The following is a 25,703-nucleotide window of genomic DNA, read 5'->3' as shown; positions in this document are numbered from 1 at the left end:
AATAATATTAATATTATTTATTTTGCTCTATTCCCATAATTGACTTCCCAACTAACAAATAAATAAAATTATATTTTAAAATATAAAATAAATATAATTTAATTTATATTTTCAAGTCTTATACTTCCCAACTAACAATTTTATTGTATTTCAAATTATCTATTACTCTCATCTCTCTCTCTTAGTCTCTCTAAAATTTTTTTTTCATCTCTCACACTCTCTCACTCTCATCTCTTGGTCTCTCTATGATTTTTACTCCAACTATTGTGTTCATCATTTTCGGGCGTCCGATTCTCTGTAATTTTCTTCAACTCTAATTTTGATTTCAATGTTTGTATATTATTTTTCTATTATTTTCACTCTGAATTTTTTTTTTTTTTTCTATTTTTTCTTAGATTTTGGAAGTTTTGAGGTTAGAGCGTTGTATCCGACAAGAATCCGATATCTCTAAAGTCTCGCTCGCCGATCGATTTGCAATAATAATAATAATCAGGTTATATTGTTTCGATCTACTATTTCTATAGATTTATTAAATTTATTTTTATTTGTTTACATAATTTGTCAATTTATAATGTTAATTTTGAAATTTAACTATGTCAATAAGAAAATATGAATCCGGATATGAAAAACGAAGAAAGAAAGAAAAAAATAGAAGAATTAGTGTCATCTCAAAAGGGAGCTCTTGATGAATTTATTTTTAGTTCTAAGCAAAATATAAATGAACAAGATGAAAATCCTCCAAGAAACGAGCAATCAATTCCAGAGATAGAATTAGAATCTAATATAATAATAATAATAGTGATAAAGATAACATTGATATACAAAAAATGTTTACTAATGATATTTCTTTTGAAAGACATTTTAACAATATAGAAGAAAAAAAAAATAATGATGATAATATTTATGATCCAAAATATTGAAAAAATATAGATACAAAATTACGAAATTTATTAGTTGAAAAAAGTCCTATTAGAGATAATGATTTAATTTTTCCAAAAAATGAAAATTCAAGACATTTTTCAAATATACATTATATTCGAAAATTATCAAATGAAGAGAAACATGATAGAAAATGGCTTATATATTCTAAAGATTTAGATAGAGTATTTTGTTTTTGTTGTAAGTTATTTGGCCAAAAATTAAATAACCAACAACTAGCTAATGAAGGGTGTAAAAATTAGAAAAATCTTAGTACCAAACTTAAAAGTCACGAAATTAGTGAAGAACATATTTTCAATATGAGTAAATGGGCTGATTTAGAGTTAAGATTGTTAAAAAATACAACAATTGATAAAAATATAGAAGAACAAATTAACAAAGAAAAAGAACACTGGAAAAAAGTATTATTGAGAATTATTTCTGTTGTGAAAACTCTTGCTAAAAATAATTTGACATTTCGTAGGAAAAATGAACGAATTTATCAAGAGAATAATGGAATTTTTTTAAGTTTAATTGAAATGATTGCAGAATTTTATCCAATAATAAAAGAACATATTCGACATTTTCAACATGGTGAAATTCATAATCATTATCTTGGTCATAATATGCAAAATGAATTGATAAATTTATTAACTCTTAATATCAAAAAGAAAATTATGAAGCAAATCAATGAAACAAAATATTATTCAATCATACTCGATTGTACTCCGGATGTAAATCATCAAGAACAAATGTCTTTAATAATACGATATTTGAATCTTTCTACAAGTCCAATTAAAATAGAAGAACATTTTATAGAATTTCTAAAAGTAGATGATACGTTAGGAGAAAGACTCTTTAATGAATTAATAAATGTCATACAAAAATTTGAACTTGGTATTGAGAATATAAAAGGGGAAGGATATGATAATGGATCTAATATGAAAGGAAAACAACAAGGTGTACAAAAGAGACTAATAGATATAAATTATAGAGCATTTTATACTCTGTGTGGTTGTCACAGTCTTAATCTAGTACTTTGTGATATAACTAATTGTTGTTCTAAAGTTATAACTTTTTTTGGAGTAGTACAACGAATATATACATTATTTTCTTCTTCTACGAAACGATGGAAAATTTTAACCGAATATGTACCAAATTTAACTGTAAAATCATTATCACAAACACGTTGGGAAAGTCGAATAGAGAGTGTTAAGGCAATAAGGTTTCAAACTTCTCAAATTAGAGATGCTTTGCTTCAATTAGAAAAAACTAGTGATGATCCAAAAATAAAGAGTGAATCTTATTGTATAGCAACTTATGAAATGGAAAATTTTGAATTCTTACTAGGAATGATTATTTGGTATGACATATTATTTGCTGTTAATTGTGTTAGTAAAAATTTACAATCAAAAGATATGTGTATTGATGTCGCCATTAATCAAGTAAAAGGTCTTATTGTTTTTCTAAAAAATTATAAGGAGAATGGATTTATATCTTCTATGATTTCAGCAAAAGAGATTGCACTTGAAATGAATATCGAACCTATATTTCGTAAAAAATGTGTAATTAATAGGAAAAAACAATTTGATGAGAATGCTAATGATGATACAACACACTCAGTTGAAGAATCTTTTAAGATTAATTTTTTCTTATACATAATAGATCAAGCTATTATTTCATTTGAGAGTAGATTTGAACAATTTCAAACATATGAGAATATTTTTGATTTTTTATATGATTTAAAAATATTAAAATCATTAGATGAGAATAATTTGAACAAAAATGTTTGACACTTGAGAATATTTTAAAATGTGGAATACATTCAGATATTAATGGTTTTGATTTATTTTCAGAATTGAGAATTTTAAAAGAAAATTTGGAAGAAATGAGTACACCAATTGAAACATTGAACTTTATAAAAAAGGTAGATTGTTTTCCAAATACATTTATTACTTATAGAATTTTATTAACGATACCTGTGACAGTAACTTCTGCAAAAAGAAGTTTTTCAAAACTTAAACTTATAAAAAATTATTTGCGATCAACTATGTTACAAGAAAGATTAAATGGATTGGCTATGTTATGAATAGAAAAAGAAATACTTGAAAATCTTGAATATAAAACTTTAATTAGTGATTTTGCATCTCAAAAAGTTAGAAAAATTAATTTTAAATAAAAATTAAAATTAAAAAAAATATTAAGGGTCCTTGATTAAATCATTCGCCTAGGCCCCATATTGTGAAGAGCCGGCCCGGAGGCATATCTAATAGTATTGCCTGCCTGCAGAGTTATGACAAATGATATGAGTAGTGGATTATGAATTAGACACGAATTTAAAAATGCAAGGGCTGATGAAATTTATAAATTTCAAAGGAAGAGCAGACTAAGAAAGATGCTTCCCAAAATACAAAAATCACTGACAAATCTGCCTGGTGCTTCAAATCAGCAATTCCTCTAAATTCTTGATGAAGAACTGTAGAATATGTGTTCTATATGGTGCTGGGAGAACCGGAATATTTTAGACAATTTTTTGATTAGATATAAGAGGAAATCTTAGAGACATGGAAACAGGGAAAATGGTCAGATAGCAGAGAAAGATGGTGAGTGAATAAAATGCATTCGAAACCAAATAAACACCGTCGTACATGTTCATAACAGCGCAGTGGTAGTATAGGTGGGAGAAAAACAGTTGGAAGAAGTGAGAATGGAGGGGGAAAAAATTTCCTACCACTGTGGGAGAGGAATGACAATTGAGGCTTTGAAGTTTGAAGGGTATTATGAACGTGTGAGGCACTGCTTTGAACCAATGAATAACAGCCCGAAGGTAACTGGGCAAGTGCATAAGTAGTATAGATGTAGAAATAATTAATAATGCCTAGAAAGGTTGCCGCAATTTGGATTCTCTTCTATTATCTTTCCATTGCAATGAAATTGTGAGCATGAATTGAAATACCATCACAATACTCTCTCGCTCGGCCCAGATTTTCGATGGTGAAGCAGTTTTAATGGCGAATGCAGTGTTCAAAATGCAGAGAGAGAGAGAGAGATTGGGAAATCCCAGATTTTTTGGATTCTATTTCCTAAAATTTTTCAAGTTACGTCACCAGGTTCCTAAAATTTCTCAAGGTACGTCACCAGGTTTCCTTAATATTGCCCGGCCGACGCAAACAAATTTCTGCAAGGAACCCTACTTTCCTTCCGACTCTGCCGTATCTTCCTTGTGCCGCATGTTATTCTCTCTCTCTCTCTCTCTCTCTCTCTCTCTCTCTCTCTCTCTCTCCCGCCCTAAGTAATGAACACAGCATCCGATTCGTTCTCCTTCTTCTTTTTCTCGTTGCCACTCTCAAACCCAAGATCTCAAGAAACCAAAACAATGACTCACAACGTGAAGGTTGCAGTACCTCTTGACGTCATAGTTGAGATCTTGATACGCCTCCCCGCAAGGACTCTCCTGCGATTCAAACGAGTCTGCAATTCATGGCGCTCTCTAATCTCCGACCCTTTTTTCATCGACTTCCACCTAAAATTCTCGTCTTCAACTCCTGATACACTCATAATGAAGAAGAACAGGAAGAGAAAGAAAAAGAAGAACATCAATGGGATCGAAGAGTCATTTTTCTTCGCCGCAAATCCCAGTTGGAGAGAAAAATTCTGCTTCCTCTGCAACCACGGACCCTCCCAAATCGACTTCCCTTCCCGCGAGGCGAACTCTTCCGTATCGTTCCAACTGGTATCCTCCTGCAATGGCCTCGTCTCTTTGTGGTACCCAGCTGACCTCCACCAGCCCGTATCCCTCTGGAACCCTTCCACCATGGAAACCCATATCCTCCCCTTCTCCGGCGTTGCCAATTTCTGCCCCGTCCAGGTTGGCTTCGGCTTCCACCGGTTGGCTGCCGGCCCCGGCGATTACAAAGTGGTGATAATCTCCTTGTCCAACGAATTAAACCCCTTGGTGAAATTCAATACCCTAGTTTACAGCCTGAGGATGGATTCATGGAAACAGATCGATAACAGCAATTTGCCTCAAAATATGGTTCCGGGTTATTACAGCGAGCAAGTTTGGCTCAACGGGTCCGTTCATTGGCTCACCAACCACAGCGGCGACCGGGGCCGCTACGTCTCTGTATTGTCGTTTAACATGGCGGACGAAACGTTTCGGGAGATGAGTCTGCCGCAGAACATCTTTTCCAAGGAGAAGCTGATGGGGGCTGCGGAGGGACGCCTCTGCGTTGTAGCTTACAACTTCTATGCGACGAAGGATGTTGAGGTGTGGGTCATGAAAGAGTACGGCGTGGGCGAGTTCTGGACTAAACTGTTCGTGATTTCACCGCCGGAGAGATGGGGGGCGGACGGGAATGTTCTGAGGCCGGTGGGAGTGACGAGAAGCGGGCAGGTGGTGCTGAAGCGGAGGAAGAAGGGGAGATTGGTATTGATTTCATACGATCCGAAGAGGAAGGTGTTCGAGGGTTTTGGGAATTGGGTTTTTGGAAGTGATACGGCTGAGAGCATAGAGAGTTTGGTCAGCGTCACGGCGAGTCTGGTTTCGGTTGCTCCTGGTAGTTTATATAGTTAATTAGGTTTGCTTTGTCATGTTGCTTGTCACGTGCCTTTTTATGTCATGGAACAAAGTGTTAAATTTGAATTTGAAGCGTTAAAAATGCAAAGCACAAGATACAGGAAAAATGGCATGGTTCATTTATCATAAACTGTGTTGAAAATGATTTAATAAAAAATTATTTTGATTGGTTTAATAAAACATTGCTTTGATGCTTTTAGAGGTTTGTTTGTCATAGAGAAAATAATTTGAATTTTTTAAAATATTTATTTATTTATTTTTATCCATTAGAAGTGCACATTCAAGAGCTAGAGAGCAATAAATATTTCATTTTTCATTTCAATCACAGTTTTTCATTTTAGAAGGCATACAATAATTCTAACTTTATGGGATATGATTATGGTTTTTAACATTTTTTAAGGTTGGTTTTAGTAGATAGATGATTTATCAACCACTGGGCAAAAATTATGATTTTACTATTTTCAAATTGGGGGTTATACATAACAGCACTCCGTAACTATGAAGCAAAAACCGCATTTGAACTGATGATTTTGATCTAATTTGAAAGACCAATTTCAAGGATTGGGGCTAAAGAATTGTTGGGTCCTAAGCCCATGTGTGTGCATTTGAGAGCATACATTTCTATTCCAGAATTTGCATGGATTTAAACAGAATATTTTATATTTATATATCCATACAAGTCCCAATTCAAGACCCAAAATCCCTACTTCCAAACACTTTCCTTTATCCATCTATAGGGTTTCTCCACACAAGAAGAAAAATGCTCTGAACAAAATAATAGAAATGAACCGTGGAGGAAAGTAGAACAAAATGCATTGTCATTTTCCAGCAAAGCACAAGGTCATAAAATTCAGACCTGGCCGTTCCAATTACATAATGCACCACCAAATACAACCAGACTCCCACCCAAAGCTCACCAAGTATTAAACTTTCGGAGGAAAAAAAAGGAAAGAAATATAACCACCAAATTGATTCCAAAGTGAACCATTTGCTTCACCCAAAATTAAAATTAAAATTTTAAAGCTGGCAAGATAAAAAAGGAAATAAGGGGGAGAAAAAAAAAACATTAAAAGACAACACGAATCAGAATCAGCGTCCATGTTGAACCGATTTTTTTACTAAGATGACAGGACAGCATCTCGAAATGTACACAGTTACTGATCGTGCGGGCTCGAAAAGCATCACTGCTCTCCTTGTACTGCGGTGGAAATCCAATCTGATGCAGCCGCTTGAGCATTTGACTCTATTTGGGGAGAAAGAGTGAGAGCTGTGACTGCAACCTGTGTTTCCAAAATCCATGCGAAAAAATAAACCACGATGAAGAAAGAGGCAGGGAGCATTAGAAATAACCAAGAAAATATGAGATTCAACCCATTTGGATAGCCATAGCATCTGAAATGAGAATAAAGAGCATGTTTATTCAGCTCTCAGCATTTCTGCAAGATGAATAGTTTCCCTGCTGAATAATAGGGCTGTCCGCACTACATCTTTGTAACAAGTGCAATCCCCTCTCCATTTTTTTTAGTATAGTTTTAAAACAAATCATGAAAAGTTCACACGGTACGACGGTACCACTTTTGTGTTGCCAAAAACATTTGTTTGATTGATAATATTGAAACAAAATGTAAAGTCCTGCACAGGGTTGATCGTACTAATTTTTCTACAGATTTATGATTGATAATGGGAGCATCATGGAAAATCTGAACTTAGTAGAAGTACTATCAAAATTTGAGATGGCTAATTTTCATAAAATCCTGCATCTTAAACTATCATCTGCAAGCTGAGCAGAGCGACAGCACTAAAAGGAGATATATAATCCTTTTAACTTACAAATCCATTGTCAAGTGCTCTGAAATCTAGATCCTCGTCCACATCTTCCTGCTCCTTCTCCACAAACTACAAAGACACAGATATTCATGGATAATCAAATACAGCAACCAAAACAGCAGGTACCAGCTGAAGCAAAAACCACAGAAAGTGGTTTTATAGCAAAAATGCAGGTCTAATTCTCACAAAACTACGGGCCCACAAAGTTGTGAAAAAGAATTTAATTTTCCATTTCCAGTTTTCCAAAGAGATATAGACCACCATCTTGTTTTCCACTTCTACAAGAAGGCAGAAAATAAAGGGTTTTTTCAGTGGTAGGAAATAGTTTTCTTTTTTCATTTCTAGATTTCCAAATAATTAGAAAAATGACACCTTGTTTTACAATTTTCCAAACTTTTTTAAATAAGAAATAAGAAATCTAAAAACAAAGTGAAATTTCTGTAATTATTTCAAAATGAAAAATACAACTATTATACATTAATGACAACTTTTTATTGCTTTCCATTTTTTTTCTTTACAAATGTTAGAAAACTGAAAAATAAGCTGGCCTGTTTGTAATTTTCGGAAAACTGAAAATGAAAAATAAAAAATGTCCTCCAGAAGTAAATAGGCCCTAATATCTTTGAAAGCATTTACAAGCAACTTTGGTCATACTATATCTATCTTCAACAAAACACTCATAAGCCTCATTTGTTATGGTAGCCTCTAGCAACTTCAATGTTGAAATGATTGCTAGAAGAAGCAAGGAATGCCCGACTGTAGGACTGAAGTTTCAAGAAAAACACCATTTCTGAGATAGGCATTCCACTGAACTTGAAAACCAAGCACAATATTTTACGACGGTCTCAACTTTACTTTCACCATAGCTTTTCCGGATTTTTTTTAATACCTCTAGGCGGAAGTACTTCTTCACTGCCCGGTTGGAGTCGGATTTTCCTGCAGCACCAACTGATTCAATCTCCACATTTTTCCTCTGTGTTGTCAGGCGGCGAGCAGCACCCTAAGAAAAAGAAGAAAAACATATAAATCTTTAAAATAATGCCAAATTGTGCGTTATCATCCATTCAAATAGTGCATCATTACATAAATGGGAGCAACTCACTGCAGCAGAAGCATCACGGCTGAGCTGAGCAAGCTGGAGGCCAAGGCTTTGTTGATTGGACATATAATGTCCACCAGCTGGGTGCCTATTAGAAACAGCTAGCCAACTGGGAGAGGATCTCCACAGACTTTGCTTTGTCAACTTGAAGCCCTGCCAAAATTGTGTAAGAGAAATTTATATCTAGACAAATTATGATGCAAAATGGTTGTCCATAGTGAAAGATACAATAATAGTAGTAGTAGTAGTAGCAGCAGCAGCAGCAGCAGCAGCAGCAGTAGTAGTAAAAACTCCAAGCATCAAAAAATGTTAGGGGTAGAAATGTAGAATGCACAAAACCCTAGAGCTCATTAAGGATCCTAGATAAACCATACACATCATTACAACTTGACAATACCCTTGAATCCTCTATCTTCAACTTAACAAGAAGCAAGCTAACAACCACGCAGAGAAATCTAAGTGTCTGCAACCCATTCACCCAACCAACCACGAAGGCCAAAAAAAAAAAAATTGGGGCAGAATGCACAAAATGAAGACAGAAATCATAAGGAAATCAAACCTAGCAAATATCTTAGCTGAGCTGCATCCACTAGTACTCCACGAAAAAATCCACAATGAAAAACTTCAATTACAAGTCAGTCCCCACACAATATCAAATCCTCAAATCCCCTTTACCCCCCATGAGCTCACAAGCAATGCCTCAAAGAGGACCTCACACAAACCACATGCAAAGCCACACCACCAACCCTATTCAAAAACACAGGCCAGACTGGTCGGTCTGACTAGGTTGGACCAGAACTGGTTACCTAACAATCCAGGCATTACCACGAAACCAGATTTCAGGTCAACTGGGTTCAACCTGGCCACCACCAGGGAGCTCAGCATGACCTGGTGGACCATACAGGTTGATCCAGCACCCTGTCAAAAAATATATATGAAACATTGCTGAAGGAGCTCAAACAATGGTCTTCCTGCAAGGAGATACTGCAGCATACCAAACCACTACGTTGTCGTGACTTGTGCTAGTTCTTTGGCAAATTATATACATATATAGATACAAGAACTTTTTTATTAAATAAATATTGTCTCACTATCTTCAAATAGTTTATAATAATAACAATAATAATAAAATTAAATTCTACATGCCATTTGACACTCAGTATTCCATATCAGGACTAGATTTTAAGAAGACATTCAAATTAAACTAATAAAATTTACCAAATCAACTATTCCTCTATTCCAATCAAATCATTTAAATCTTCATCACCAAAGTTCTAAAAAAATTATTAATTGTATGGTATACACAGACATTTCTATATATATGCACCAAATTTCTTAGAACTTTAAGGTACATGTTCCGCACTTTAGAAGAAAGTCTTATTTGCGCACCAAAAATTACAACAAATAGACCAACTGCTTGTCACAAATTAACAATAATTTTTGGAAGAGTCTTATTCGTGCACAAAAAATTATAAGTGACAATGGTGCAATAGAAATGGAAGAATGATATGAGAAGTCTTAAGAGAAGGCATGACATATATTTTTCTTAGATATGTGTGTGTGTGTGGGCAGGTGTGTGTGTGATCGTGCATAAATAATATCACCAGAAGGAGATAAATGCATATTGTCAGATGTTAGCAAACATTTCATTCAATGTAACACTAACAAGTGATTTTCATTAAAGCAACTATCATAACATAAATACTTGAAAGATCTAAGACACAAACCTTGTTTGTCAAAGGAGATGTTGGAATTACAATATTTAGTGAGCAACTTTTAGGGAAACTTCCTTTTCCTATATCTCTTATTGCTGCATTTATCAACGGTAAACAGACAGTGACTGCATCCTTGAAATCACTATCTTTGCTTTCTTCTTTTTTCCTATAATAGTTATACACCAAGTGTAACATATATCAACCATATAAATACAAAGAATGATAAAAAGCCACACAAAGTGATCATCAACTAACCAATTCAGTGCCAGCGACATAGATGGAATGCCACTCATAAGTGCCTCTCTAGCTCCCGCAACAACACCGGAGTAGAACCTGGAGGATTTCCCAAGTAAATAAACTAAAATTTAGCCTTCACAAAAAAGGCCTGTAAGAAGTACTGCAAAATATTGATAGTTAAATAAATCAGTTCCCAGATAAAAATAATCAAGATTTGAACAAACATTTGATGCATGCTTGGAAAGGAAAATTAATATCCTATAAAAGCCCTTAAAGGCTATACTCACATTTTGGTGTTAGATCAAATAGGAACACAATGATCTAAGAGGCGAAATTTCTCTTATGAAATACTTACATGTGCTGACCACAACTCGATCCCTTGTTGATTCCACTAATTACCTGAAAATCAGATCAAAAATATATTCATCCCCCGGGAATGGTGATTAAAAATCCATATAATAATCTAATCAGCAACCGACTGACAGCATATGACTGCATACCAGTAAAGGCTTTGACCACGAAAATAGTGCCCCAGATAGTGCTAATGAGACACAATCAACAGGCGTCCCTGCGTACAAAAAATTACAAGCAAAGTTTCATATAATTAAAATTATATATTAAACAGGCAAGTTTTACACATCAAAATCTTTACAATTTTCAAGCAAAAGAATACCAAACTATCAAAGAAAATTTGACATTGAAATCAGTTAACGATAAATTTACACAATCTTACAAGCAGAACACGATGGAAACGAAACGACAAACGTTAATTTGATAAATAGAATGTTCCATTTTATACAAAAAAAAAATTCTAACAATCCCCAATGGCATTTTCATCCAAAACATATTGCAAAAACTTGAGAATGTTAGAAGAATTAACAGAATAAATAAGGAAAAAGAGTCCTTACCGCAAACTTCGTAGGCCGTGGCACCATTGATTTCAGCAGAACTAACAGCCACCGTTTCGCGGAGAGTCACCGAGTGACCCGACACAGATTTGTCCCTGAACGAAACTATGAATGCATCAATAAAAACCACAATTTTTTAAAATCAAAGAAGCCCACATACCCAAAATGAGAAAATTAACGGAAACAAACAATAAACAAAAAAAAAAATTAAGAACACAGAAAACCCACGATTGGGGAGCGCAGACATGAACGCTGCAGAGGCCTTCGCGAACCAGAGCTTCAACAAGGTAAGTAAGCCCTGGGGACTCGATCCCGTCACCATTAGTCACAAGAACCACAGGCTTCGAGGACTCCTGCTCAGAATTAGCCCCAACAGCATCGGAGGGGGTAGAAGAAGAAGAGGGCTCCGCAGATTCATCTTTCTTCTTGTTGGACTGCTCTTCCTCGTTGCCCTTCCTGCTGAGAAGCACTTCTTGGAGATTGGAGACCAGACCCGGAGGCATGAAATTATTTTTCACAGAAGTCGTCATCTGAGACCCAAGCAGATTCTGCTACACAATGAGAAAGGCGGTAGTGGTGATGATGATGATCGTGATGATGGGCTAGGCTTGTATTGAATAATCAAACCCTAGAGAGAGAGAGAGAGAGAGAGGGAGGGAGGGAGGGAGAGAGGTGGGTTAGTAAAGCGCTGAAAATGAGAATGGGTGCTTGCAGGAAGGGATAGACCGGTTCTAACGGCGTTACTGAGAGGAAGAATGGACAAGCTAGAAATACAGATAGAGAAAGAGAGAGGAAAGAAAGGAAAACTTCTAGAGAGAGAGAGAGAAGGAATTTAGAGAGAGGGGAGAGTTTGCTTCTTCGTCGGAGGGGGAAGAAAGAACAGTGATCAATAATATGCTGCTTTCGGTGTTCGGCCAATAAAGAAAACGCGCAGCCCACCGCGCGTGCACACACTGCCCAATTATATCTTGAAAGCTGGGTTCTCTCGGACAGCTTTCCTCCTTCGCAATCCCCCACCCCCCCCCCCCTCTCTCTCTCCATAGAAAATTAACATCGGAAATACAAAAAAAAAAAAAAGCAATATTTCAGGAACTCAAAAAAGGCATGAGTAAGCATTTTCGTTCCCAAGTTTTAAATATTTCCGAATTTAAATAAAATAAAATAAATAAATGCTAATTGTTGATTTAATTTTCTAAATATTTAAATTAAAAGCCAAGAATTTATATTTTTAGTTTAAGAATATGATTGCTAGTTCTCGAATCTTAATTTAGCCTGATTTTATACTCTATTTTAATTAAATTTTCATAATTTAAAATTTAAAATTTGTGTTATACTATCTAATTATATAACTATTGATGAAATTTTCATTGGGTTTTTTAAAATAAATTAATTATTAGAATTAGGTGAATTAAAATTTAAAAAATCATTTATTAGAATTAGGTGAATTAGGTTTAGAAGATGTGGTGGCAGAAAATTAATGGTGATGAATTGAATTAATCTTGCAGCGCCGTGTCAAAATTTACATAATTGATTGTTATTTAATTAATGAAAAGGATAGTGATATGTAATGGAAGGCTTGCAGCAAGTAGTAATGAATTTTTTTTTATAATTTATATAATTTTTTAGATTTTTTAAAAAATTTAAGGGTTTGTTTGGATCATGGGTGAAAGGAAATGAAAGAAAAATGAGTTATATTTTTCTTTTTATATCAAATATTATTAAAAATAAAAATTTATTCTAATATGATAAAAAGAGTAAGGAAAATTAGATGCTATATTAAAAATAATTTATTCATTGATTTAATATATTTTTATTTTTAAAAAAAAATTAATAACCGAATATAAGAAATTGAATTCCTTTATTTTTATTTTTTTTCATTTGTATTTTCTAAGTTCCAAATGGGACTTTAAAGAAATAAGGAATGCAAGAGAAAATATGAAAGAATTTTATTTCAGCTTTAGTTCCGAAGGCAATAAGAAAAAATAAAATATACAATAAATTAATTAAAATTTAATTTTATACATCATTAATATTTAATATTTTTTAATTTTATGTAAAAGACACTCACATTCCCTAAGATTTTACAAAAAGATAAAGACTTTCCTTAAAGTTTCAAAAATTACATTGATCTCTCTTTTTACAAAGTTAAATGATAGGTACGTGTCTTTTTGGTAAATTTCAAGTGTACCTAAAAGTTTTAAAATCTGATGTTTGAATTATTGAAATCTCAAGAGAGGTTAATGTCTTTTACCTTTTAATTTTTTATAGTTTTTAAAGAACTAATATAAGAAAAAAAAATTCTTTTATTTTTTAAATTCAACAAAATTTTAATTGTAATTATTTATTATAACATATATACAAATATAACAAACACAATTTTTTTAATAGTAAATTACCCAAATCCAAAAGTTCAATTTAAATTCACACTAATCTAGTGTACAGAAAAGAAAGTATATATATAAAAACTATGCATGTTGCTTGTATTTGGCAAATTCCTTGAAATTAAAAAATTACAATTAAAAAAAATTAAAAAGAAAACAAATTTCCCAAATGACAAAATCACTATTTTAAAATGACAGTTACATTCATATTAACAAGTTTTTATTCATTGTAAATGTCACACTAAATGTTCTCATTCGGGATGCACCTAAGTGTTGGTTCATGCATGCTATTATGTTTTTACATTATTGCCCTTAAAAGCAAAAAAGTTAGCTTCTTCCCAATAAATTATTTTTTTCCCGTCGTCGTCGTATCTTGTTTTTTATATTACAAAATTATCAGTGTCTTAATCACATGCATTTTCTAAAATTCGTATTTGTTTTTATTATTTTTAATATTTTTAAACACTTTATTAACTTTTTTACCAAACACTCTCAACTAGCTGAGACCCGTGTTATGCACCATGAGGAAATTAAAAATAAACAAAATAAAATAAAACAAAAAATGAAGTAACTATGATACTTAAGTTCGTAGATAGGGATATCAAAATTTTGACAATAGACATTGTATGATTTTAAATTCATAAGAGCTGACATCGGTTACATAATTCAAAAACAACATGAACTTTCAAAAAAATAAAAAATCTCAAATTTTTCATGCAATTATTTAATGATCCAGCATCAAAGTTAAAATATCTCTATTTTTTCTATTTTTTATTTTAAAATAGATCATTGTGACCTTAAAAGCCTCATAATCCCTGTAACGCCCCGAAGATTCTGCTATATTTTTTTTCCCACATAATAATAATAATAACAATAACTCTGATACCATAAAACATAAACTAAATCAACCCGCACCTTAAGAGAAACCGGGGATATATCTATCCATACATACATAACAACTATGCAGCGGAAAACATGATTTATTCAATCTTATATACAATACCAGAGTTCTACCATAACCACACACACACACACACACACACACACACACACACACACACACATATATATATATATATATATATATATGTAAGAACCCAAAATATGAAAAATGGGTTAAATATTAAGAGAGGGGCAAAATTGGAAATTGCCCGGGTCAAAAGGCTATAAAAGGAAATTCTCATTTCTTCCAAGTTAAGCAAACTTAGATTTTTATCTCTCTCTAAACCTCTCCCTACTCCTTCTCTCTAGAATTCTTCACCGATCGTTGACGGAATTGGAAAACAGAAGCTACCACAAGGATCGTGGAAGGATTCTCTACAACTTCTACAGATCAGAATCTCGTTTCGGAAATTTTCAGGTTTCGGCGTAAAATCAAGGTAAGGCTCGGTTTTCAATTCTGATCCTGTAAATTTGTAGGTAATTGTCTTGTGAACATATTTTATACTATGATTTGTAGGTTTTGAAACTCGGTTCGCTGTTTTAGGACCTTGGAGTTCGGGATTTGCTTACGAGGTTAAGGTAAGGGGAACTATGTTTATATTGGTTATTTTTTAAATCAAACTTGGTGGAACTGTGATCCACAGTCCTGTGTGTGTTTTGACTACTCATTTGGGAGGGATCTAAAGGGGAAAACTATGGGTTTTTCATTATTACAGTTTTGAGAAAAAGGGGGCGACGGGCTAAATCTCGGGTTTTATTGAAAACCGAGTATATGTGATTTATACTATGATATTGGGATGGTCGTGCCTTGACTTTGGTTAAACTGTATTTTTTTGGAAAACCATGATTTAGATTACCAAATGAGTGTGGTTTGTTTGGTTATATGAGCATGCATGTATGTGTGATATGTTGAAATGCTAGTAAGAACGCGGTTCCGAAATTGTTCCAGGTACTAAGAGTGTCCGGCTCTATATTCGAGGGTGTGTTTATCGCCTGCCACGTAGGCAAGAGTGATCGGCTCTATATCCGAGGGTGTGAGCCTATTCCTGCAAATCAGGCCGAAGGGTGTGGATCCACCAGTTTAGCACCGGTACGATGCCATGGGAGTTGGGGACTAGCCATGTGCCGATGGCGTCGTGTTTGCGGGTTGGCTACAGGCCAACGTCATATGTCGCGGGTCGGCTTCGGGCCAAAAAGTGTGATGACACTAAGGATTACTGATCACGTGTATGTATTGTGACGGGGTTGCGTATAAATGGCCTCCGTATGTGTGCGTGTATGCACTGTGTAAATTAGTTGGAATGCATTTAACTGCGTGTATGTTGTATCATGATAACACTTAAATGCCACACACCAATATAACATGTGTTCTTCCTTACTGAGAGGTGTCTCACCCCTGCTGTATGTACATTTTTACTGGTCCTTCGGGTAACCGGAACTAGCGTCTTGGTGTAGGGAGCGTAGTGGCCGGTGTACCGCGTTTAGCACTAGGTAAGTGCTAGGATTGTAATTTTGGTGGGTTGCCATTTTGGGATGTGTTGGACACCCGTTTGTACGTTTTTTATAGAGCATTGTGTCTGCTCTTGTATAGACTCTAGTATGGTACTGCATATGTATATAGATGACATTTTTCCGCTGCGTATATGATTGTGTTTGGATGTGTTTAGGATGACTAGGAACCCCACGGGGTCGAACCCTCATCCTTTGTACTGTATCTGTGGTGATTTGTATAATACAGGGACAGGTTAGATTACATTTTCACCCCTAGGTCCCATTTCGGGGTTCGAGGCGTGACAATATATATATATATATATATATATATATATATCCCAAAAAAGACCATAAATATCCTAGGGTCATACCACTAAAATCCATTTTGTTCTCAATCCAACTACTTACCCTTTAGCTAGGATAGCATTAACAGTCTCATCTGTTGACCTTATAGGTCGCACCCGGTTTTGATCATGACAAATACATGTTGTATTTGATGGCTATCTAAGGATATGTGCAGGTATATATTTGGAAAATCAAAATATGGCACATGAAAAAGAGTTTAAAGACCTTGAAAACCATATTTGTGTTGTATTTTAAATTCATTTTATGTAATATGGGTCTGTAATAGTAATTAGAATATATGGTTTGTAATAATTACTTGCATGTCATGCATATAAAATATATAGTAAGCTCAGTAAGACCTTAGGACCCAACACTCATGTAACAACCCGAATAAAATGGTATTTAAATAATAAAAGAAATGGAAATGGAAGTCGAGAACAGAAGGAAGCAGTCGAAGCGTTCGTCGACGACATTGAATTTTGGAAGGATTAAGAAAAGGGGATCAGCAGGGTTTCGTCAACAAATACAGGGGATTCGTCGACGAAGGCTTAAGAAAATTCGTTGACGAAGGATTGAATTTTTTCGACGAAGAAATACCGAGAGGGGGGTACAAGCTGACTAAATTTCGTTGACAAAGGGCTGAATTTCGTCAACAAAATCCACTGTTCTATAAATATGGGAAAATCCAGATTTAACTTCTTAATTAAGCTAACTTCTCTCTCTCTCCCCTCTTTTCGGTTTTCTCTCTCTCTCTCTCTCTCTCTCTCTCTTCGATTTTGGCCCCTCCAGTCTCCGGATCGAACATTTGAGGCTACCACGACTCTCCCGGCGAAGTTCTCTACAAGTTTGCCGGAGCGGATCGTCTGGAAAGCGAAGTTGGAAATCATCCCCAAGTCGAGGTAAGACTTTTTACTCAATATTTGGATTTGTGACAGTTGAGAAAAGTGTTATATGTTTAAAAATACTGAACTTTAATACTGAAAATTTTCATTTCCAGGGGTGTTAGTTGGGAACATTAAGAATCATCTCTAAGTTGAGGTAAGGCTTTTAAGTCAAATTTGACTTTGTGGTAGTTATAGGAAATGTTGTACGTACGAGAATATTGAACTTTAATTATGCGAGTTTTCATTTCCAGGGTTGTTGAGTTGGGAACCCTGCGGGTGCAGGGAAGATTTTCTTAGGAGCTTTGCAGGAATCAAGTAAGAGGATAAACTAAGCTAGTTCTGTTTTTGAGAAAATGCTTATATATATACTTAGCATTTGATTTACGGAAAATGTATATGTTTATATATATGTTCTATATTTGCAAAATACTGTGAAAATGATCATATGATTTAATATGTGAAAATCTATTGTGTGGCATGAGTAAAAATATTGGGAAATACTGTTTTTTGGGAATGTGATTACGATATGAATTTTTATGATGGAAAACCGGCATACGGGCCGAGATGTTTTTATATACATATATGTGATTTGCCGGCGTACGGGCCGTGTTATGTGGATATGTTTGCTGGCGTACGGGTCGTGCTATGTGAATATGTTTACCGGCGTACGAGCCATGCTATGTGGATATGTTTGCCGGTGTATGGGCCGTGCTATGTGATTTGCCAGCGTACAGGCTATGCTATGTGATTTGCCGGTGTACGGGCCGTGCTATGATAAAATGTATAATACTGGTGTACGGGCCGATGATTTTCATGATACACGTATATATGTGAAATGATATGATTGATGTGAAAATAAATGATATGAGATACCTATGTATCACGATTTTTGTATATGTATATGATATCAGAACCTGGTTGGCTTGGTTTAGGCTAACACTTGCACGGTACCGTTGCTGTGTGTCCCTGGTTTTCGTGATCATGATATCTATGTTAACGCCGTTGTACGAAGTGGTGTGAGATTGGATGGTCGATGTGGTTATTTTCAAGAAGTGTCTTGTTATCGCCCCTGGTGTATGGACCAGTCTGGGTAGACCCATCGGACCTATAGACTACTGTTTGATTTGGCAGTGATCGGCCAACCATTGTCAGGTCTCGCCTTTGGGCAACACAACCCAATCATGTGGGGGTAATACATGACAACAGTCAGCTAACCTACCAGGATTGTTTTTATGTTATTATTATTGTAAGAGATGAAATATGTTTATGAAAATGCAGTATGTTCTGCCATGTTTTGATGATACATGTATGTTTTCCCAGATTTGATATACAGTACTGAATATGTTATGTATAATATATGTAGAGCACTGAATACTCATGTTGTCATACACTGGTATTAGTTTATTTCCCTTACTAAGAGGTGTCTCACCCCTAAATCTTATTAACTTTTTAGGAGCCCCGGATAGGAGAGCGAGAAAAGCCCCGCTAATATAGTACGGTCTATCTGCCCTTTTTGAAGGGTAAGTTTTGTAGGGGAAGTTAGATTTTGTCGGAAATATCCCTAGGTTTTATTTTGGGATGTATATATGAAAATACAGTGATTGTAGTAACTCTGGTATATTGTAATATATGGTATTAAGATGTACATTATTGTATGTTTCCTGCTGCTAGGGTTTCTGCTGTATGTTCTGATGTATCCCTGGTACCCACGGGTCCAAGTGGATTGTGACCTGCTGAGCTGGAATATGAGATGTGTGGAATTGATTTTATGATGATATTATAAAAAAAAATGTGGAAAAGTGAGCAGGTCGTAAAAACTCATGCACAAATATAATTCATAATCAAGTGTGTAAAAATGAATGGACTTGAACATAATAGGGATAGTATGAGAGAGGTTGGGCGACCAAACCCCTGGAGTTCAAAACTCCTCAGGCGCCCGAACTGCTGGAAAGTCAGCAGTTTGACCTTGATTAGAAATATCGAACTAGAATGAACGCATCGCCCTCAAGCCTCTAACCCTTTGAAAAAGACTGTTCACCAACTCGGGCTACCGAGCATTTTAGTTCAAATCATGCCCCGGGCGACCAAACTCTTGTGTTTGGGCTACTGACCCTAGACCCAGGCACCCGAACCTCGGAGCAAATGTTTCTGACTTTTGTTTGGGCTACCGAACCTAGACTCAGGCGACTAAACCATTTAAAATGTTCTTCAAAGTTGAGTCTATTCGGGCGACAGAACCTTGGTTCAGCCACCCAAACCTTCTCGGGTCATTTAAATTATTACTGCAATTAAAAAGGTTAAAATGGTTTAAAAGCTCTAATATGTTTTAAATCTTTTCTAATAATTCCCTATGGGTCCTAAACGGTTATAATTTTACCCTAACCTATAAATATGAGTTCATTTGTGTGGATTAGTAATTAATTAGTAAAAATTATTAGTGCAAAATCTTCTCTTTTTCAGAAGCTCATATTGCCCCAAATACTCTCAAATACTTATTCTCTTGATACATTCTGATATTGTGAGAGCTTATTGAGTGTGCTTGTGATTACTAGATACTACTAATACTCCCACTATTATTGTTTGATTGTGTGATTCATTTTTGGTGAGTTTTGTTAAGTTTATCCCACAGATTTCAATATTATAAATCTTGTGTTGGGATAAACTAACAAGCTTAGGGTTCTTTGCATTGTCATTGCAAGATTCCCTTTGCTTTGATTTTGTTGTGCAAAAACATATTCTACAAGCTATAATATTTTTCAAATTACTCTTGAACTCATTACATTGAAGGAAAATATTTTGAGTTAGTTTAAATATTTGATTAAGCATATTTGAAACTTTGATTGAACATTGAGATTTGATATTAACTTGTTTCAAAGATATAGCTTGTTTTGAATACTCTTGAACATTCTGGTGATAATATCTTGTTGAGTGTTGTTTGCACAAATATTCACATCACTGAGCTTACATATTCTATACTGTTGATGTGCTTGTGATTGATTACATTGGTACATAATCTGCTAGTTGAGAAGCATATCTATTGTATGCAAATTTGATTGAGAAATACTGTTGTATTCCAGGCGTGGCCTGAGGGGGCGGTAATCTAGTTTGGTAAGGATTGTTTGTATAGGTTGAGGTTAGTTTTGTGCTAATTGACCTGATTGTTTAGGTGTCGCTCACCCTTTAAGTGAGCCTTATAGTGGTAATCCTTGTGCTTGTTAGTCAAGGCGGGGACATAAGTAGTTTGCCGAACCTCGATAACATTTCTAGGTGTCATCTTTATTTATAGTTTTCTCGTGTATGATTGGTTAATTTAATTGTGCTATTCAATTTCAGCTGTATATTTAAATTGAGTTAATTTATCTACACTAGATTAACCTTAAGGTTGTGTAATACTGCTATTAGAGGATTGACCTAGGATATAAATTTTTTAAAATACCAATTCGCCCCCCTTCTTGGGATTACAGTAAAGCTAACATCCTCTACCTCGGAGCTCGCTCCACTCATCTGTTTGGATTTCTTGAAATGTTTGTATTGCTGGAGTGAGACACCTCTTAGTAAGGGAGATAGATTAATATCAGTGTGTCGCAACATGAGTAATATTGTGTTATAAACATATACTATTCCTAATAACTTCTTTTTGGTAAGTAAGGAAAATTTGTACATAATTTAACTGCATTTGACAAGTCAGGTAAATTTGTTCTGTATTAATTTGAATAAAACGTAATTCAACATAACATACTGTATCATACTAAATTTGTGTATATATATAAATCATTTGCTATATCTGTATATTACTGAAATTATACCCTAAACGGATAGTTAGTTGATGTTATGTATTACCCCCACATGACTGGATTGTGCAGCCCGTAGGTAGGACCTAGCTATGGTTGGCCTACCACGCTAAGCCAAAACTGATTAGTCTGTAAGTACGATTGGTCAAACCAGCCTAGTCTGGACTACCAGGGGGGCACACTACTACACTGGGCTCAATCGATTATCTATTTCCCACACTCTATTTGAGACGTGTGGTAGCACTATGTGATCGAATAGCTACGGTACCGTGCTTTGAAACTAAACTAAGTCATCAGGGTTATGCTATCATATAGTATATTTCATATATAACTGTATAATATTGTTTTATGATTTTGTGTAAAATCTGTCATAATAATATTTATGAATATCACGGCATCTGCGCCGACTGAATATTACGGCATCTGCGTCGGCTGAATATCACGACATCTGCGCCGGCTGAATTTCACAACATCTGCGCCAACTGAATATCATAATATACTGAAAATATAATTTTTGTACTGTTTATAGTTTTTCTAAAAACTGTCGTCAAATCATGTTTATACTGTGAATTCATAAAATATCCTGACATCCCATTACTTACTGTAAAATTTATATTCATGCCACACACAAGTGAATAATATTTTGTAATATATTATCTAGTATGGGAAAACATATTTTGCTGACAAAATAACGTTAAATCTGTTTTCAAAGTTTACTCAGTTCAACAATAGTATTCCCAAAATCTATACTAAATCACATATAAATTTATGAATAAATATTGTATATTCAATAATTAATTTTCTAAAAATATCTGACTTAATCTATCCCCTTACCTGCTTCCTGAGAAGCCTGTTGAAAAATCCTAAACCACGCCTGCGGTGTTCAGAACTCCAAACCCTGAAATCGCATCATCCTAGTTCAATCAACTCAACCCTGGTATATTTATAATCTAACACATTTCTTAGGTCCACATATTCTAAATAATCATTTAAATCTTAAAATAACTCACTTACCCTAATTTTAAAGTGGTGCCCAAGAATTCCAAATTAACAATCTACTCCAATCAACTTGTAGAGAATCACTCCTAAATCATCATGGCGGTTCCTGATCATTGAAACGAGTTAAAATGGATTCGAAAATAAAGAGAGAATGAGGAAGGGTCGAACTTAGAGAGAGAAATGAAATCTCACTGAAAAACTTATTTAAGCATATATATATATATATATATATATATATATATATATATAGACTATTGGCCACGTGTCCTCGTCGACGAGACATGTGGACTAGTCAACGAGCCAAAGAAGAGCGTTTGTTGACGAAGATAATGGGTTCGTCGACGAACCCTTAATGACCTGAAATTCTTTGCTCTCGATATCTCCTCGTCGACGAGACCAAGAAGAATGTTCGTCGACGAAGATAATAGGTTCACCAACGAGTTCCTGCTGATGCCCCTTTTGAAAATTTATTTTCCCCTTCTTTTCTTTCTCTTTCTTTTATTATTTTCATAAATTAAATTTTCTGAATCTCTACAATCCCAATTTTTAATTTCTTAATTTTTTGAATTTTGTGAATTATAGTGTTCATTTCTAATTGTTGGCTTATTTATTCCTCTAATAATATTGGTTCATTTAATAATTTAATATATTTTAATTAAAAATAAAAGTTTTCTTTCCAGTTATTAAATGATAACAATTATACTCTTTAAATCCTTCAATATCCTTGCCACCTCTTTTATTTCATTTTCACTACCTCTTCATTCAACAAATTCTCTACTTATAGTCATCTAATATACTATTTACAAACTCGATATGTAACAACCTGCTTAATTAATTAATTTTTTTTTATATACTGTGATTATCTACATGCTCTGATACCCTACTAAGTTAAGTTCATCCATAAACCTAAGCAGCAAGAAGCAGAAACTGAATAAACACATCCATATACGTTATGTACAATACCAAAGTGCTAGTATGAAATCTCAGAATACACATGTATTACTATTCCCAAAATAACCTCAACTGGTGAGGACTACACAAAAATGCTCTCAAAAATGATACTCACTCTACTGACAGGGCACTACAGACACCCCTCTATTTGCGTGCCTGATCTGCTCACCTACCTGAATCACCTGAAAAATATTTCAACACTGGGATGAGCCAACGCTCAATAAGAGGAAATATGCTATTACTAGTGTGTGGCAAATGAGCTAACAATAATGTGCTAAATCTGATTTCATATAAACATGTATAACTGGATATGTTAAGTACAGTATCAGTAAGAAAATGCATTCCCTATCCGTGTTGCTTAACATAACGGTATTGTAAGTTATAACTGAAAATACTTCTAATGTACATAAGTAGGGTCCCCGAACCAGTAAATCCATACATATGTAATAATAACTGAAACTATTCCCTGTGGCTATCTGTGTCATGACATGCCCCTCATGACAAGGTTGTACGGCCTGTAGGCTGGATTTACCCTGGCTGGCCAACCAGGAATAAATCACTGAACTCCGTCAGTCGACCTGCCCTCCTCAACCCATATCTGGATGGGAAGCCTAACCTCTTCTAGGGCCTAGGTGGTCGACCATACCACGTATGTCTGAATAGGTGGTTGCACTCATAAAGTAACATAGTATCTATAGCAACAGTACCGTGCTCTGTAGCTGCAAATCCAACAGGATTTGATATCATATAATATATTTCTATATACATGTCTATCTGATTTACCATGATTCTGAAGTACTGAAATAACCATAATACTGCATAACGTACTGAAATCTGAATAATCATAATATGAAACTACGTATTTGTAATACTGGAATTCGTGCTATCATGGTACTGAAATTCATAAGATCATGGTACTGAAATATCGTAAAATCATGGTATTGGAATTCGTATAATCTTGGTACTGAAATGCGTATAATCATAATACTGAAATTTGTAAAATCATGAAACTAAATTCATAAATATATACCTGTACCATATACATAATCATAAGTCACACCATACTAAAATACATAATTTTCGTAAATAAATAAACTGCATAATATTCAGAACTTTCCTAGTATAGCATATTTCTCTTACCTTAACTTTGAAAAGCCTCTACTGTACTTTAGCCCGATACCCGTAGGGCCTCCTACAAAACACCTTGAAACCAATATTTGCCAGAACTAAACATCAGTATTTTTCTGCCCGTATCATTTCCTATAACAAGGCCAAAAGAAGACTAAAAGGTCTTACCCTGAATTTAGGATGATTTCCAACTCCAATTCCCCGACGATCCACTCCGGTTGATGCGTAGAGAACTCCGTTAGGAGCGTCGTGGTAGCTTCGGATCGTTGATCCGGCGACTAATGGGGCTGGAAATGAAGAGAGAAAGGAGAGAGGGTCGTAGGAGAGAGAGAGAAGAGAGAGAGCGGCGAGAGAAAATGAAAAATATCTCGGTTTCCCGCCTTTTATAGGGCCAAGTTCGTCGACGAGCCCTTCACAAAATTCGTCGACGAAGCCCTGTGTTCGTCGATGAAATTCTGAAGACTTTTGTCGACGAGACCCTATGTTCGTCGATGAAGCTAAGCAATTTCCTTGAAATTATTATTATTTAATATTATCTCTAAAATGCAATGTCGTCGACGAAGTCTACGGCCTCCTTCTGTTTCTGGTTCTATTTTCTCTCACTCTTATTATTAAAATGCTATTATTCTTCGGTCACTACACGATACGTCAAGTGACAACAAATTCAAGAAATATCGTACCTATGTATATATATATATATATAAAACCCATGTGAGTAATAGTATTTGGCCAATTCCTTAAAATTTTAAAAAAAAATACAATTAAAGAAAGGGCAAATCCTATTTTTTTTCAAATGACAAAATCACTATTTCAAAATGATAGTTGCAATGACATTAACTCTTAGCAATTTATATTCAATGTTTTAATTAAGGGCAGACCTAATGAGCGATAGGGGCGGTGCGCTTAGCTTTTCCCATAAATTATTTTTTTTCCACAATTGCCTTGTCTCGTTCTAAATTTTACAAAATTATCAATGCATTAATTACATTTCCTACAAATACATATTTATTTTAATTATTTTAAATATTTTCAAACACTTAATAGTTTTTTTTTTTAGAAAATATTCTAAATTTATTTTTTTATTCCCAATAGCTCCTTTTCTACAAGGGAGGACAAACAAAGTTTACGGGAATTGAATCAACCGATTTTTAACCTATTCTTTTTAAGTTTATTTTCAAAACTCCTATGAGACCTAAACTAAACCTCAACAACAATACATGAATTCATTCATGATTTAACCTAAATTTATTTTTCTGTACACGATATATAATTCGCCCTTGCAAGTGCAAATCTTATATCGACCATAATCAGTTTTGATGAATCCAAATTCCGTGTGCTTGAATGGACTAAATAAAATTTTATTTAACAAATATGTAAAATATAACGTCAATTCTTATAAGCTAAACGAGCCATAAATACATGGAAAAAACAATAAAAATCATTAACTTCGTTTTTTTTCTATTCCCAAAATAAATAAATAAAAATAAAAACACAATCAACTAATGTTT

General features: G+C 34.5%; 2 protein-coding genes across 2 annotated transcripts; one reads left to right on the top strand and one right to left on the bottom strand.

Annotated features, from left to right (window-relative positions):
- Positions 1–1,050: 1,050 nt before the first annotated feature.
- Positions 1,051–5,494, top strand: LOC131163540 (F-box/kelch-repeat protein At3g23880-like). Its single transcript, XM_058120133.1, has 2 exons — positions 1,051–1,075; positions 4,320–5,494. The coding sequence occupies exons 1-2, from the start codon at positions 1,051–1,053 to the stop codon at positions 5,492–5,494; spliced, it is 1,200 nt and encodes a 399-aa protein (XP_057976116.1).
- An 804-nt stretch (positions 5,495–6,298) lies between these two features.
- On the bottom strand, positions 6,299–12,174 carry LOC131164939 (uncharacterized). Its single transcript, XM_058122501.1, has 10 exons — positions 11,512–12,174; positions 11,284–11,378; positions 10,876–10,943; positions 10,731–10,774; positions 10,394–10,471; positions 10,151–10,304; positions 8,427–8,576; positions 8,214–8,324; positions 7,328–7,393; positions 6,299–6,777 (listed from the first exon to the last, which is right to left on the bottom strand). The coding sequence occupies exons 1-10, from the start codon at positions 11,811–11,813 to the stop codon at positions 6,679–6,681; spliced, it is 1,167 nt and encodes a 388-aa protein (XP_057978484.1). The 5' UTR covers positions 11,814–12,174; the 3' UTR covers positions 6,299–6,678.
- Positions 12,175–25,703: the final 13,529 nt, after the last annotated feature.

Source organism: Malania oleifera, chromosome 9, assembly GCF_029873635.1.
Source record: "Malania oleifera isolate guangnan ecotype guangnan chromosome 9, ASM2987363v1, whole genome shotgun sequence".
In the NCBI taxonomy this organism is placed as follows: domain Eukaryota; kingdom Viridiplantae; phylum Streptophyta; class Magnoliopsida; order Santalales; family Ximeniaceae; genus Malania; species Malania oleifera.
Note: the sequence above shows the minus strand (reverse complement) of the source record. Positions and strands in the feature narration are given on the sequence as shown.

Excerpts from the sequence above, each read along its gene's own strand:
- LOC131163540 (XM_058120133.1), top strand. The coding sequence starts at position 1,051 with ATGAAGAGAAACATGATAGAAAATG. Across the intron at positions 1,076-4,319 it reads GAGAAACATGATAGAAAATG|TACCTCTTGACGTCATAGTT; the intron begins GCTTATATATTC and ends TGAAGGTTGCAG.
- LOC131164939 (XM_058122501.1), bottom strand. The coding sequence starts at position 11,813 with ATGACGACTTCTGTGAAAAATAATTTCATGCCTCCGGGTCTGGTCTCC. Across the intron at positions 10,944-11,283 it reads CACGGCCTACGAAGTTTGCG|GGACGCCTGTTGATTGTGTC; the intron begins GTAAGGACTCTT and ends TTTTGTACGCAG. Across the intron at positions 8,325-8,426 it reads GCCGTGATGCTTCTGCTGCA|GGTGCTGCTCGCCGCCTGAC; the intron begins GTGAGTTGCTCC and ends TCTTTTTCTTAG.